A 16713-nucleotide genomic window follows, 5' to 3' on the forward strand; every position below is an offset into this window, starting at 1 on the left:
AAAAAGGGGCGAGTGTAGCATCCATCATCCATCACTGTGACAGCAGCAGCACTGATGTGTCCACCTATTCCGCATGAGCACATGCATTCCAGTGCATGAGCAATATAATGAACAATAAAGAAAAGGGATAAATATCCTACAAATTTGATCACAGAAGTGGTTCAGATATAGAAGGGATTGTATTTCTTGATTAACTCAAATCCATTTTGGTTCCCTGGCAATACTGTGCCGAGCCGCTCTACCTGCACCTCAAATGTTGGCAGCCATGTATAATATATTGACGGTTGCAGTCTGTGTTACCTGTGGGACCTGAATATACTGAACCACCAAATCTATTCTATTTCACAACCTTTACCATAACAAGAAACTCTAACGGTGGACACCAACTAAACGGAAATATCCTTGAAAAGGTCAAAAAGGAAAAAAATGTAGCAACACTAGAAAATTAGAATCTGTCTGGAAGTTTCAATTCATGTCTTTTTTTACAAGTTTAGAAAGTTTAAAGGTTCAGACTTTGTATCAGCATATAAAAATAGACATGTTTTCATATGAAGAACAAATAGTACTGTGGAGAAACAGGCAAATCAAATCTAAATCTGTCCGGGAGAGATAGACGGTGGAAATATCAAACTAACAGAACATGCAGATGTGGCAGACATACCACTTTATGTTTTCCATCTAACATGATCTAATTGAGGCTATGAGTTTATAAAACAAAGGCATATTAGCTAGAGTATTATTTTTATTTCATTGTATTCCTTCTCTCTTTTTTTTTTTTTGTTCTTGCAACACATTCAGCAGGTGGCACTGTCACCTCAGAAAGTTTTGTAAATACCTACTGGTTGATATGTTTTATGTACACAGATGTAGAAAATGCAAATGTGTCAGTATCTACTTTGGTCTCTGATGCACTGGTTATGTTTTCCTGAAATATTCATGGCTCAAGAGAAGAGATAGTTTATAACCTCTGTTATACACATCACCTTAAACCTCCTAATAACGAAGCCAGGTACAAACATTCACGATGCGCAGATAAGTGTACATAAATGATGCATTTCTGAAATAAATTAAAATAGAGATGAAAGGGTAGGATAAAAATAGTCAGCTTGGTTTGCACAGTTTCCATTGTGTGTGTGTTTTTTTTTCTCCTTAATATCTAATTTATATGGAAATGAAAACATGTTTGTTTATCCATATCGTAGGTCTCAAATAAGTCCGGTGTCAGATTAGCAAATAATTTTGATGGACAGAGACCTAAAACCTCAAACTAAAAACATCACAGATGAACTACAAACTGTCATATGAGAGACATTTATTTCAAATATGTTTTCTATTTTCCTCTCCAGTGGAAAGATGGACCAAAATGCTTCTGCATGTAATTCTCCTTATTATAATCATTTTCTGCAGGTACAAAGTGTTTATGTTTCCACAGGTCGCCCACAGCTGTGCTAACTATAATTTTGTCATTGTAAAATTTAATTTAGCGCAAGTAACAATTCTCATGGTTGCTAGATTTACTCCGGTTTCCTCCCACAGTCCACCCAAATGCATGTTAGTTTAATTGGATATTCTAAATTGTTCTTTCAAGTGTGACTGTTTTGTTTGGTTTTGGTAGGCGGATGGTAGAACTGGGGATGTCGACCTTTATATCAGTACCATTCACACCAAGGTGACTATTGGTATCAGATCAACGTTTGCAATTTCTCTTCCATGTCCAGTAAATTGCTCAAATTTCTTTGTCGAGATTAAAATGTCAATTATGCAGTTTTAACTTCGAGAGCAGCACGCCATACCGTATTTTAATGTTTGCTTTCAGAAGGTCTGCTTTCTTTCAAATGCAATCTGTTTAATTCCCTCACCACTGCAGATTCATTCCAAAACTGTCTGGGCAAACAGCACACCTCGCTCTCACAGCTTTCACAGTTTAATCTGTGATCGGAGTTGAAATTTTAATTTTAGCATACCAATTAAGCCATTATCTATGCAGGCGGCTGACAAAAAATCTTACTGAAGCTCAAAAATGTACACTTATTTAAAGATGTATGCCTCAATCATGAAATATCAACATGACTGGATATGGTTACGATTTTGTGTTAACTGAGGAGAAAATGGCATTCCAATTCCAAGGTTAGATGCAGATTACAGACCAAGTTATCCTAAAAAACATTAAAAAAGATCCATTGGTGTGTTTTAGAAATTTAAAAGAGAATTATTTTACTTCTGTTCTGCTACAATGTGTTATGTTTAGTCAGTTAACAAAAAACAGGATTTTTTCATAAAATGTTCTTATATTTTATCAATCATTTAAAGTCAAATTACCAAATTATTCAATGATAATGACATTTCAAGAAAAAAATTGATCTGTATCAGAGTATCAACGATGCAAGTCCTGTATTTACTTGGTGCGGGATCAACACTAAAAGTATTGCACATCTTTAGTAGATGAATGGATTGCTAACAGTAAATATAATTTTTACTAAATTTAATTATTTAAGCACAAACTATGTATCCCTTATATTTTCTTTGCAAAGTACTCTATAAGGAAAGAACAACTCCTTTGGACGTTTCCTTTAGACATTTGCCACAATTTAAAGCAGGTAATCTGGTCGAAAGGAGCCAAATTCAAACTTCCTGGCCAACCTGTAAAAGGCTATATGTGGCACAAATAGAACTGCATATAATCAATCCCCACTGTGAAAATCGCAATGGCAGCAACAGTTAAGCCTGTCGAAGATCATTTTTCGAACTTTTTTCTTTTTAACCTCCTCTCATTTGAGTCAAAGTATTATTCTTGAATACAGATATGTAAATCAATTAAGTAATCATTAATCACTAAAGCTTTTGTTCACTGACAGTTGAGATCAAGATGGATCCATATTAGAATAATTTTAAAAAAAAAAGAATGAGCAATGAAGACAGAAAAGTGAACACAGGAGTGTGAATCTATGTGCTGAACTGATGTATCTGGTAATAAATCAGCAATGAAAAATTAGCTGCAGATATGTCACTAGCCCTCCAGTTGGTAAACACATGCCAATTTGCATCTGTAACTACCTCCATCAGCAATGGATCATTTATGATTGTGCTTCTGTGCTGTCATACATGGCAACAGCTTGCATCAAAATAATGTCAGACTTGATGGGTGACGGATTTATCATTACAATCATTCACATTCACCCCATCTCAGGCGAGTTACAGTCAGGCCTACTGATTGCATAATTTGTTTGTCAGATTCCATCCATCCATCCGTCTGCTGCTCATCTCATATTGGGTCGCAAACATCAGTTCTGTCAGTCCCGTGTCTGGCCGCCCCCAGGTTCTCCTCAAAGTGGGACATGATGTCGAAACTGTGAACTCCCCCGCTCCCCCCACAGTAAGCATCCTGATCATATAGCTGAACCGCCTCAACTGACTCTTCATCGTGGAAGAGCATTGGCTCTGCTTCTAGATCCCCATGGATGATGGAGCTTTTCACCATATGTCTAAGGGGGCGGTTGGCCATCATACAGGGAGACAGCTCTTTTCAAACCTGTATCTCACACTTGTTCTGATGAACCATATCTTAGGACCACTGTTGAGATTCAGAAAGTAAATGTCGTACATTTATCCCAAATAAACGTTCACAGACACCCTTTGGTTTCACAATTTAAAATGTATTCCTGAGCACCAGACACAGAAGAACAAAAAAACTTTACATTTAAGCTCAGCTAAATGTCTCATACAGAGACAATGAGACATCAGATAATGAGGATGTTGCAACCTGATGTCCTTTTGTAAGGCTTGACCACACCCTTAAGGCCATCAAGGCCTCTATGAAGTTCTGGCCAACTAGTGAGAGATAAGAGCAGATAGAAAATCCAGGATCAAGACATATTATATAGTTCCTTAGCAACTCGGTGAACTGATATTATTCAGACATTTCCTGTTAGCACAGAGTGGCTATATCGCTATCACATTATACTAAAGTAAAATAGGGGAAAGACTATCTCACCATCAGTTATTTGTCTGCCTCCTTATTTCTCCCTTTGTGAGGTTATTAGATGATATGATCTCAAGCTGCATAAAGCCTAAACAAAAATAACCTTCCTAGAAGCTAGGCGAAACTCTCCCTGGAGTTCTACGGATGTGTTTACTATTCAGGCCAGGTTTTGCAGAGGTATCCTGGTTCCACATAGATGTGGTTGCTCTTAAAGAGGCCTGGCAGTTTCTGTTCAATTAGAGACAAAGAAAAGACAATTTAAAATATGTTGTAAAATAAATATATTCATCCGATGTGATTTTAATGGAATAAATAACCTAGTGGTAGTGATGAAGGCAAATGATTAAAGAAGCTTCAGTGCACGCGCTTGTCACTTTTCTGTTTCTGCAAACCGATTATGTACATTGCTTAAGGCACACGAGAAATTGTGCAAATGAAAGAAGCAATCATCTTGTGTATAAACGGATTATCTGCTTCATGTTCAATTTATTGATGTATAAATGACCATTTGCGCAAATTTGTGCCCATCGTTGCACATCTGATCCCCTCCGCACTGTGTAAACAGACCGTTTCATGCGCTTCTGCTGCACGCACACAATGATGTACTGCCTGTAGACCGATACTGTCGAAGCCACACCTCTTGCCCACATGGGGAATCTCTAAAATATAGATCAAAAGGCAGAATTTCTGTCAGGCATTACTAATCTTTTGATGAGAGGTTTAAAAGGCTTCCTTTGAACTGCCTCGGTTCTTAATTAAAGGGCAACAAGCACAAGACAAAATTCAAATAATAAATTCTCTATCAAGCAGAGAACTTTGACCTCCCCGGGGCGATATAAAAAGACAGGAAAACAAGAAGGACTTCTCTCGCCTGTTTGTCGAGTACACAGGCAAACAACTGCACATATGAGATAAAAAAATTTTTAAAAAAAACATTGAATATTAATGTTCGGTCAACGACATGCCATCTATCAATGCACATTGTATTAAATAAAGACCTGCACAGAACCGATATGAAAACGGTGTAAGCGAGACAGAAAAAAAAATTGAATCATAAACCCTACCTTGCCTGACGTCTCTCGGTGCTATGGCGATTGCATCATTGGAATGAAGTTCGGTTACACAGCAGTCATCAGGGACGAGGGAACCGTTGCTGAAACTGTGAGGTGTCTCCGGAAGTAGTGGAATCGGCGGCGCCATGATGTTGTGATTAGGACAAATGCAGCCCGTTTGCGTCATCCCACAAACATCCCCGTCAGAGGTCTCCTGGTTCCCAGTGGGGTCCGTCCTCAGACACTCCTCAAACCAACGACAGAGCACGCCGCAGGTGAACTGACTGGAGTTCTCGTTGTTAATGAGCAAAACCTCCACCAGCCTCTGCTCCGCCAATTCCTTTGTTACCTGAGGCTCATCTGCAGCAGGGTGTCTCGTCAGACATAGCTGAACAAAGTTTTTATCAAACTGCAGGAAGGAGTAGGGTCTGTCTGAGTTCAAGGGGCTGCCGCAGAGATCGATGATCTCCTGATCCCTGGCTGTTGCCGTTTGTAAATGGAGAGGGCAGCTTTGATTGGCTAGATGGTGGTCAAGGGAAAGGAGCATGGGGTGGTGCGTTTGGCAGATGATAGGGTTTCGGGTGAAGCGGAGGTAGAGGGAGTACTTTGTAGGATCTGGATTTTCCAAGGACCACGAACAACCAGGTGTCCTGAAGGGAAAAAGCTCCCGTAGGGAGAAAGAACCATAGAGCACCCCTGCTACAAGGCTGGAGCATGGTGAGGAGATGGGTGAGGGGCCCCCTTCTGCCCCTGTGCTGGGGATGCTTTCGGCAGCCCCATAGGCAACCTCAGGCAGGGTAGAGAGAGGAGCTAGAGCGAGGGCAGACAGAGCAGCCAGGGCCCCAGCCACGGCCAGGAGGGAGGACAGCACAGACAGACACACCCCACCAGCAGTGTTCATCCTATGACATTCGTCCTGCAGGGGGAGAAAGAGAAGAGAAATGATCAACATTGAACCTATTTGGTAGCATCCATAGACAAAACTGACAAAAATCAACATGACATAGACAAAAGACAGACTCAAATATGTTATACAAGTCGATACTAAAGACACACGTCTGGTTGAAAGCGTTTCTCGAATGATTTGTGCATCGCCTCAGAGGATTACAAAACCAACTTTATGACAGCAGTTCTCCTGAAGTTTTTCAAACGCACAGACACACAAGAACTGTCAAAAACACAAACACATCCCTGCTGGGCTGGATTAAAAGGGCTGATGACTTGGCTGTTGAGACATGCACTGTGGGGCCTGCTCTACCCTTTCCTGCTGATATGTGCGCGTGAACAGATTTGTGCACACAAACAAACTCCAATGCACACACACTCCTGTCCCGCTGAGCAGCTCCCCTAAGGTTCTGGCAAACTATTACCATCACTGACACAGTGAGGGTCCGCCAACAGCCTGATTTTGACTCACAGAGTGTGCACGCACAATACTGAAAAAAAAAACACACGCTCTCTGCATACAATATTTTTCTTCAAGCTATTTGAAGAGTTACTACTCTTGCCGTGTGTCTATTCGATCATGCAAGACATACGAAGCATCTTGGCAAAAATGCAATTTCAGAAGGTTTCGGGGAAGGAAAATGGGGCATTCTTGCCTCAACAAGCAGTACCAAGCTGAGAATAATGCTCATTTCTCTGGTATATTGGCAGTGAAATCACACCCTGGCATTTCCTCAAATATCTTAAAGCAATTTAAATGTTATAAATGAAAACATAACTTCCACGATTTAAGTATTTTTATTTAACTGATGCCTAAATTTTGATGTCCCCTCATTTCTGATTTTAAAATTCTCTCCCCTTACTAGTAGAAATGTTTTCATATTAATAGAAATGAACAGAAGGATAAATGCTACAGCGCGCAAAAGGTATCACTGTCTCCATTTTTCATTTTAAAGCTTCACAAAACAATAAAAACCCAGATATCATTTTATGATATCTATTGGTGATGTACACATTCTGTTGCCACTGCTAAGTTAATATTAGACGACACTTTGTAAAACAACCATCATCAAAATGGAAAAGATTGCTTGAACAACTTGGACAAGTTCAAGTAAGAATCTGCCTTCTTGTGCCACGAAGCTGTTCCAATAAGTTGTAGCCCCAGCCATATCTAGTGGCGTGTCTTTTAATTTATTACTTATTTCAAGCTGAAAGCAGCAACCAAGGTTACCAAATATGATATCTCTATGAAGATACCTAATTAAAGAAGACTGTGTGCGTGGCTTTCAAGCTACTTCTCCCTCATTCCTAATTAATGACACACACAGTGTTACCCAGGATTTTATATAAGATTCTCCAGAATTGCAAACATACTTCACAAGGTCTAGGTAACACACAACAATGTCACAAAGAGAGCACTGAAAGGCAACTGTGTCTCCGATGTAGGAGGGGTAAGTTATGGTTAAAAGTCCATTAAAGGCAGCCAAAAGCCAGAGAGATGAGGAGGAAGATTTAAAGGCAGGAGAGCAGAGGACTGTAATTAAACAAACTATTAAAAAAGAAAGAAAAAAATCATTGGAGATTTGCATCCCTCACTGTAAAAAAATAAAATGAATCATCTCCTATGGGGTTTGAGGCATTCTGCTGATGTTGACTCAGAGTGATGCACGAGCATAAAATGCTTTACAATCATGTTCAAGGACAGCTTGTTGATGTAGAAGATGTACATTATTCTGTCATGAAAAGGACACGGGGAAGGTGTTTAAAATGAAAACTAGCGCATATTGTGTGTTTCTAAATGGGACTGGTTGAGAAAAAGGGGGGAAAGAACCTACTTTAAATGCATCTTTGAAATTGCATTTTAATTTAGGCTCTTTTTCTAATTTAATCCGTTACATTGGATATAATGGAGAGGGCTATGAAGAAAGAATCATACAGGCCAATGGACAAACTTGGGCTGTATGGACTCACCACTTGAGTCAAGGTAAACCGAGGTTTCATATCAAAAATCTAATTTTTCATCAAACCATCCAATGACTTGAAGGAGTTATTGAGTCATTCACTGCAAATCAGTTATTCAATGCAAACTCCTGGGTTTCTTTATTCTGTAAAGTTTAACTAGTTTGTATAATAACAGTGCCACATATTAAACTAAGTTTGATAGGTAGGATCAACTGGAAAATAAGTACTTGGAATCTGTGTGGTTGGATTGCATTGACTTTTTTTTTGTAAATTGCTCGAGATAGTCTACAAACTAAATTGGGAATAACTAAGTCAATGTTCAAAATAACATAATTGTAATAATGAATACAATTATGGGGGTTTGTAGAAGAAAATGCAGTTGTTACTTTTCTGGTTTACATATGAACTAATACATTATTACAAGTTTGTTTAAAATGTTTTAACTAGACATTGGTTATTAAGCCATAGCAATTCCATACTGATGTATGTCTACTAATGTGTAGTGAGTGTAAAATTTAGAGACTATATTCATTTTATTTTTTATAGTCATTTTAAATTACCACTAAATTGGCATCTCTTTCTTGTAAAACACAATATAAGGATTTCATTTATCAATAAAAGAAATCGCAAATGCTTTAAAGCAGAGACCTAATAAAATAAAAATTTTAATAAAAGAGAAAAATATGTTCTTAGTAAAATAAATAAATAAATAAATAAACATAAGAAAATTACCTAAATCCACACAAGTAGAAGTATGTTTAAAACATGTTTGCTCATTTTGAGAAAATCTGAAAGTTTAGTTTCTCTTTCTCTGTCCCGCTTTAAATCCTTTGATGTAAAGACAACATGGAGGCCTGCATATGTAGCTACTACGACCTGCATTATGTTTTTTCAGCGCCTGTTTTTCCTTCATTTCAGGGTCCTGACACTGTTTCGAAAAAGCTAACCCACTGCACGCTGTGAACTATGCTCCAGAGCATCATGCTACTTTGTAAAACAAGTTCATACGGTCCTCCAACTTCAAAACAAATATGGCGTGACATCATACATCCACACTTCTCCACAGCTGGTGACACAGTTCCTCACGTTGCAGTGTGTCACAGAAATGTTGCATCAAGCGACTCAATGGGAATATGATGTGCTGTTCTATATGACAAAATAGTTCCCTTGTTTATGGGCAATACATTGCCCACCGTCTATGCTCAGCTTCATCTTATTCAACCTTTTTTGAAAACCATATTTACTGCACTAAAAGTCAGGGTGTTTTCCAGCAGAGTTTAAACTTGAATGCAGACTTAGCAGTGCAAAAGAAAAATGCATTTTATGGGTGAAGAAAAGTCAGAGGCGTTAAGCAAATTGTTTTTGGGACAATGAACAATGAATATTCATAAAGCCACATACTGTGTAAGAATAGGTCCTAAAGGCCTGCCTTCACGAGGGCATTCTGTCCCACTTCGTTTCTAAAACAGCTCTTCACTTTGGGCATCCTTAAATATTCATCATCTTGGATGTCTGCTTTCCCCTCCTTCCACCTTGACATTAATGGCATTACCAAGGATGGCAAGCTCTTTCTCTGTCTCTCTTTGCTTTGCATGTCGTTTTGGCTTTGGCTTCAATTTTTTGATTCACTGAGTTGAAAACATTAGTTTTTATATATATATATATTATTTATTTATTTGTTTCCCCACATGCTACATAAAATTCATGAAAGACAAAAGAGGCCTGGAAGCACAGCTTGAAGTATCACCCCACCACGGAGAGCAAAAAAAACCTCTCATTTATCTTTAAAATATTTGAAGTTACCCTTACGGAAAGAACTCATTATTTTCACACGTGACATGAATGAATTGACTGCAAACGGCGTACGCACGTAAACTCCCATGTTGAAGCCCATTAAATAAAATCAACCGCTTATAACGTGATGAGGTATTTCAGACGACTACTTAAAGCGCTTTAAAACACGGTGCCTCGTTCACCCAGCCACACTCAAACATTCACATACTTGTATGCAGATGGGTAGCGTTTTAGAGCCTTGCCACACACCACTGATATGTTTTGGAGGAAATTGGAATCAAACTCAATAACCCCAGATACCAGAAAACTCATTTTTCCTCTGAGCTATAGCTATTAGAAATGATAGCCCTGGGATTATGAGGATTTGAGGCAATTCTTGCCACACAAAAGAGGATCTAAGATATGTATAAACATGATCCTTCTTCAGCACGCTTTGATGAAACTATGTAAATTACAAAACAGGGGCGGCGAACAGTTCTTTAAATTGAAGATAATACTTTTTGACACTGCAGTTTTCTAGACAATAAATATTTCTCCCAACACATCTATTTCAACAGGAAAGTATACACTGGGATATAAGCCTTCTCATTTGACCGTCTGCCATTATATTATTTTAAAATAAAGATCTCCTAAAAAAAAAAAAAAAAAAAATGGAAAATGGAGTGCTAAACTCATTTGGACGGTTTTCCACATTTTTTCTCGTAAACAGATGTTTTACATGTGGCAACTGTACTGTGTTAAAAAAAAATACAAAATCACTGGTGGAGAGATAAACGCTAAATTAAATACATTTCACCTCTGGTATGGTTTCCAATTTTTACACACATTTTAAATTATGTAATGAAATAACATCCGAAACACATGCGTCACATGTGGAAAACGTAGTAGTAATTACCGTCCAGTCATATGTGAAGCACAATTGATAAAAGCTTCCAAATTGAAATCTAGCAGTGTAGTCTGCGCATGGGAAAATTGTAGGGAAACAATTCTGAACGCCTCCCGTGAGATCAGTGTTTTTACCACTCGTGTTTCAAATTTAGAAATCAGTGTATAGTAACGTAGGAAATACGTTTTAGATGTGGAAAATCACGGTGTGTAGTCACATGTGAAACGAACAAGTCACTATGATTTTCAATTATGTTGTGATGCTCACTGGGAAAAATGTGTTTCAACTCTGGATATTACAGTGTGAAATCATATGGAAACAAATATTAAGTCAAAAATTAAGCCACATATGTTTTAAATGTGGAAATCATGCTGCGGCGTTGAATGCACCAGAGATACATGCCTCATGCAAGACATTTTCAACATGTGCATGTTTAGGTGTTTCCAAGCTCCTATCTTCAATATTTAAATTCCAATGATGACCTCATTTTTCACAAAGTTGAATCTGCTGCTGGTCATATTTGTAAACACTGTTTGTACAAAAAGTTGAATCCCAGCGTTTCTTCCCGGTGGAACAACCACAAACTAACAACATATTGTTTTCCATGTGCCTATTTATGGAAGCGCCATAGTCTGGGTAGCCTACAGTTTAAAAGCTTAACCAGCTTCTGAAATGCCACAGCGGCATGCTGGGAAACCGCAAAGCGAGACACTCGCTATGACTGAATACTCGAATGCTCCCAGGTTGCGTTCAGGGATCTCACACTTCAGAGAAAGTAGATGCACTACTGAACTCCCACTGGAGCTTTTCCACTGTGTACAGTGAAACTGGGGCTGACTCTACAAAAACAACTTGAAGTCAAACCTTGTTTACTATCCTTAATCTTGCTGATACTCAGGTTTGGCAATTCCGATTCAATTCAAAAATACTGCATTAATCCCCAAAGGGAAATTAAACATAACGCATATTAGCCAGGATGCTGATGACTGTGTCCAGGACGGATCTCCTGTTGTGTTCTCTGATAGAGCAGACAAGAAATCCGCCAGCTCTCTGTACTCAGCTTCTTGTCCAATCTTAGGCTTTCATCACATGTGCTTCACCATATGACTACACCCTCTGTGTATCAAGATCTGCGTATTTCAGCAGCGAGCTTGGACCTTGAAAAGACACGGGCTCAACTCAGTCCACCATCCTTACTAGTTGGGTGTTCTGTCAGATAGCCATACGCTGTCAGAATATCATACATGCAGTCAGTACGCATGCCCGCGCATGCGCATTAAGAAGTCAGACCGTCAGCACAGTCGTCAGTTCAGCATACGCAACAAATTATGACAAAAATAAGTCATTAAATTGTCTATAATATCACATAATATGATAACTATATAAATATACATGCGTTGTCGTGGTTTCAAAATGTATTTAAAGCAGGTCTGGCTGCAGCTGCAGTCAACTACAACACACGCCTGTGTAAGACTTAACCGCTAAGTCAGGATGCCATACAGCTGTTAATAACAAAGTGTATGATGATCTACGTCATGATTCTATGTTGATGATTAAATAAAATCATATGGTAATGACAGCGTATACATGTATGAGCTAAGCGTATGACTATCTGACAACGTATGCTGATCTGACAAAACATGGGCTCAAAAATGACGCGCGCGGCAGCATCAGCAGCTTGAAAACACGGCAAACGAAGCATAAAAAATGTGATTCTTAAATATATTTGAAAGCGTAAATATTTTTAAACATCTGTAACTGTACCAAATATGCAATAAATTAAACGTATTAAGCATTAAATTTGAGTTTTCGTTTACCACCTGTTTTCCTCAGAAATGAAAACGGAATTAGCTTACCACAAAAAGCAGGTCTCTGTGCTAAAAATAGCTGATTACAAACCAAGCCAAATTTAAAGCACCATACCAGGAACCTAAACAGTTTGGCAAGTTTACGCTCTAGAACTGAGGTAACTACTCACCGTGCATGTCTGATTTTCTCTCCCATTCATCGACTCTGACAAGGGTTGGCACGCTTGTCCTAAATTCCCAGTCAGTTCCATTAAAGCTACATGTACGGCTTGCCGAGTCGCCCCCTGCTGTCTGAAACAAGTATCTTCAAACAAGACTAGCACCATGAAGAGAAAATATTTACTCCTTTGTGATTGCGCTGAAAGCAGATTGGGATGAACATAAAAGTAACAGCAGTCACATTGTCATAAAAACTACAAACACAATTAATTTTTTTTAAACAAATGGTGCTCAGCTTTACTTTCACATGCTGCAAATTATCTCCTGTCAGGTACTTGTGTTCAGTACTTTATAGTGAACAGAACACAAATAGCACCAGCTGAATCAGTGCTATCCAAACATTTTCACATGTGAAATGCTATAGTATCCAACATCCCTCTTTTTTTTTTTTTTTTTTTTTTTTACAGTTTAATTGGATTTTTGTTGGTAGTTCACACAAGAATCATATTTAAAAGTTTGCTCCATGACTCTCAAAGTGCAGGCAGAAATAACTGACGCCATGATAACGCCTAGTCTACGGTTGTTAGTTTGATTCCAGGTTCTCCCACAACATGCTGACTCCACGTCATGTTGTGAATCAGCCAGTGTGGTAATGGGTGGATGTGACATGTAGCGTTAAAAGTGCTTGGAATAGCTAGCTGGACTAGAAAGCATCACATAAACTGAACTCTATAAAAGCAGTGAGAATGCAACTTGACAAGCTTTTTCCGTTTTTGTTGTTGTTGTTGTTGTTTGTTTGTTTGTTTTTTGCAAGTTTCATGTGAAACCATCAAACATATTCAAGAACCACAATCCTAATGTCAACTGAAAAAAATGCTTGGGGCTGAAACAAATTTGGCTTCCAAAGTATTAACAAAAACAATTATTTTTTCTTGTTGTTTTGTTTTGTTTTTGTTTCTGAATAGAGACACCAATCAAAGTAAACTCTGTCATGTCAAATCAGGGATATGTGCTAAGCAAATAAAAACTACTCAGCTCCAAGAAAGAACTCCAGAGAATTAACATAGGACAGAAAAAATTTCATGAAACTTATTTGACTTTATTGTCTGTGTTACATTTGCATGGCTGATTAATCATACCTAAATTCATCATTTGTAGTTAAAAAAATAATAATTTGAGACTAGAAAAATAAATGAATGCAAAAACAAAAATGCATCTCACTTCCTCTTCTGCTTGCTAAACATAACGGTGGCTGTATTAAGTAAATAAAATAAAATAAAAAATTCTTCACTTAATTGGGCAAATCAAGTTCGTCAAGCACAAACCAGGAAAACAACAGTTTTGTAAACTTTCTGTTTATTGTTACTAAATGAGCTATTCTTATTTTCTTTAGAATTAGTCAAGTTGCCACCACCATTTATGTATTTCATTAGGATTTCTATGTGGTTGTCTAATGCAAGGTGACGTATAATTGTGAAGGAAAAGAAAAATAATCTCCATATAGCCTCTACACTCTAGGAAGTGTAGAGGCTATAATTAATAATTAAAAAATAATTTAATTAATAATTAAAGCCACACATTGTATATAGGTCCTTAATGGAACTATGGCAATAAGTGAAGCACTGTTGAAAGAAGTCCCATTTAAATGTTGTCTCAAGCTATGTGAGGGACGGCTTGACGGATCAGATTGGACAAAAATAAACTTTTACGCCTTGTGCGAAACACTGTAAAACTTATGTGGAGGAAAACTAACACCCAAATACCCCATCCCTCCTCTGACACTGACACATTGTGGTGGCAACATCGTGGACATTCAGTGTTTATTTTTTTGTTTATTTCTTTACCTGGGACTCTTAAAGGACAGCTGAAGTGTATTTAGAAATGTAATTATCAAAAACCAAAAAATTACGATTTTCTTGTCTTATCTGTGCTGCCTGAACTACAATCTCTACATCTCAGTCCAAACATCTGAAAGCAATCCAACTAGGAATGGCGTCGTCATACGCCAGCAAATCCACGTAGAGGCACACTTGAAGTCAAACATTCCCTTGCCCAACTAAATGCTAACGGAGTGTTATCAAAAATGCAGTCTGCATTCTTTTGCCAAACGTTTTGAGTCTCTGCAACAAGTCGCGAAACATTCCTCTCTCTCCCTGTAGTCTCTCCATATGGCCTCTAACTGAAGATTCTCAACTCTGCCCCTTCTCATCTTTTAGTTTGAGCCCCTTAAGAGAGCTCATCCTCCCTCAAAGTCAAACTTAATTTGTTTACTTAAGTCCACACACATCCATGGCAACTCTGCTTTAAGTCTTTCATCTGGATAAGATCTTCTATCTGTAAACCAATGTGCTGCATCTGATTTAGCATGGTTGACATTTAGAAAGTAAGTCATATGTCCTTTCATCAAAATTCACTCCGCTGCACCATCAAGCCTGTGCTTTTTCACTTTGTCTTATCGGTTATTCACAAATGGCAGATGAGCTGAGTGGATCTCACGCTGTGAAAAGAGACAACAGCTATAAAACCCTTGATCACAGAAAAAGGCTTTCTCTTTTGTCTCAGAGTAACTGCGCATGTGACATTCCCTCGCATCACATCGCACCCATGAACCCCCCTCCATGCACTCGAGTCCTTTTAACATGTGGCACATGTGGAGACGGAAGAACAAAGTGCAAGTCATCAAAGTGTGTGATGAGAGTAAGCAAGAGATTCAGTAAGTTAGGGGGGGGAAAGTGGGTTAAGAAACAGCTTGAGGAATTCAAGGGAATATTAGACGCTTTTTGGAGATTCGTGTGGATTGAGAAATGCAATTCTGAAAAAACTGAAATGAAGAATCACGACTCGCCGTCGAATCTCTATCTCTATCACTCTCCCTTTCAGATTTCTGATTAGATTAATGTGTTTTATCTCACGTTTCCTGAGAAAGTCAATGAACTTGGAGAGAAAAAAGCTCGAATAGCGACTACCGTCATTGACTTTGTGAACTACTTTTGTCATTTCTGTCATTTATATGTAGCACTCACCAGACACTGGTCTGCTTCAAACGGACCTTTCATGCAGGTGTGAATACACTCAAGCAGACCCTGGCGCAGAATGAGCAACCAGACTTGGATCCACTTTTCGAGGTGGCCTCAGTCTGCTTCCAAGTTAACTGTGGTGTGGTTCACCTCTTGTATGAATACAGACCGCCATCAGTCGGTACAAAATACGTAAAAATATACATCTTTTAGGACTACATGAGACATGGTTGCTCAGCATTATGTTAAAAATGAGTCCCACCCCCATTACTTCTGTACAATAGGAGCAAAGATTATGATTCACATGACTTTGTTTCCAAAATTACTGTCTGCTTGCAAAAAAGAACAATCTGACAGCAAGCTGTACCAAATGAACGTAGACAAAAAAGTTGCATTTGGTCTGGAACAAACAAGCCGACCAAAAGAGTTTCCTGGTGAGTACACCATTAGTGTTCATTGTTCTGCTAGTTATTTCATGTTTCTGAGATATTATTGATCTAATCACTTCAGTTCCTAGAAACTGCCCCCAAATCAGCAGGTAATCATGCTGTAGATTGTATCTTACCTGTGTTCGAAATAAACTTATCACCATAGTATATAAGGTTCTTGGTTTCTTCGTTTCTCTCCTGGATCCCACTGTTGCTGTGGTCCTAGTGCATGTTTCTCTTACATGTTCAGCTACATCACTATATACAATCTCCATCATGCACCTGCCTCTGCACTGGTACTATTTAGTTGTTGTGAACACACACCAACTATGACACCAAATACGACAGAAGAATCCAACCAGAAAAAGAATCAGTCACACTTTTTGAGTATTTGCGGTAGGAGGGGTAAGAAGAAGAAATTCTAGCCGAATGTTTTCACCGAGCATTCAGTAGCTGAGCCAGACGTTTTCCTGCAGCCCCCTAGCCCAAGCCTCAGCTCCAGCGGCCCCAGCAGTCTCGCTCTCACATCCCCCTCTGGAGGGTTTGGTCGCTGATGCCTTCGCTCTGCCTTCGCCTGCGTGTCTCCTCCGAGAACCAGAGTTCACTCTTCGTCTCCTCTGAGCCCACTCCTCGCCGCCTCAGAGGAGGGCTCTCAAGAGCCTGCCTAGGCTCCTTACAAACTC

General features: G+C 38.8%; 1 protein-coding gene and 1 long non-coding RNA gene across 2 annotated transcripts in view; one reads left to right on the forward strand and one right to left on the reverse strand.

The window, feature by feature from the left end:
• adgrb2 (adhesion G protein-coupled receptor B2) overlaps positions 1-5941 on the reverse strand; it is a 178920-nt gene extending 172979 nt beyond the window's left edge. The window contains exon 1 of the mRNA XM_088010131.1: positions 5044-5941. Coding sequence (XP_087866257.1) covers positions 5044-5932 — 889 coding nt within the window. The 5' untranslated portion in view covers positions 5933-5941. The remainder of the gene's footprint in view (positions 1-5043) is intronic.
• Positions 1-16713, forward strand: part of LOC148156396 (uncharacterized) — a 144879-nt gene that overhangs the window by 50981 nt on the left and 77185 nt on the right. The gene's annotated exons all lie outside the window — the stretch shown is intronic.

The sequence above is a fragment of the Poecilia mexicana genome, unplaced genomic scaffold (genome assembly GCF_051168715.1).
Source record: "Poecilia mexicana isolate PSO_F unplaced genomic scaffold, ASM5116871v1 scaffold_11, whole genome shotgun sequence".
Classification (NCBI taxonomy): Eukaryota; Metazoa; Chordata; class Actinopteri; order Cyprinodontiformes; family Poeciliidae; genus Poecilia; species Poecilia mexicana.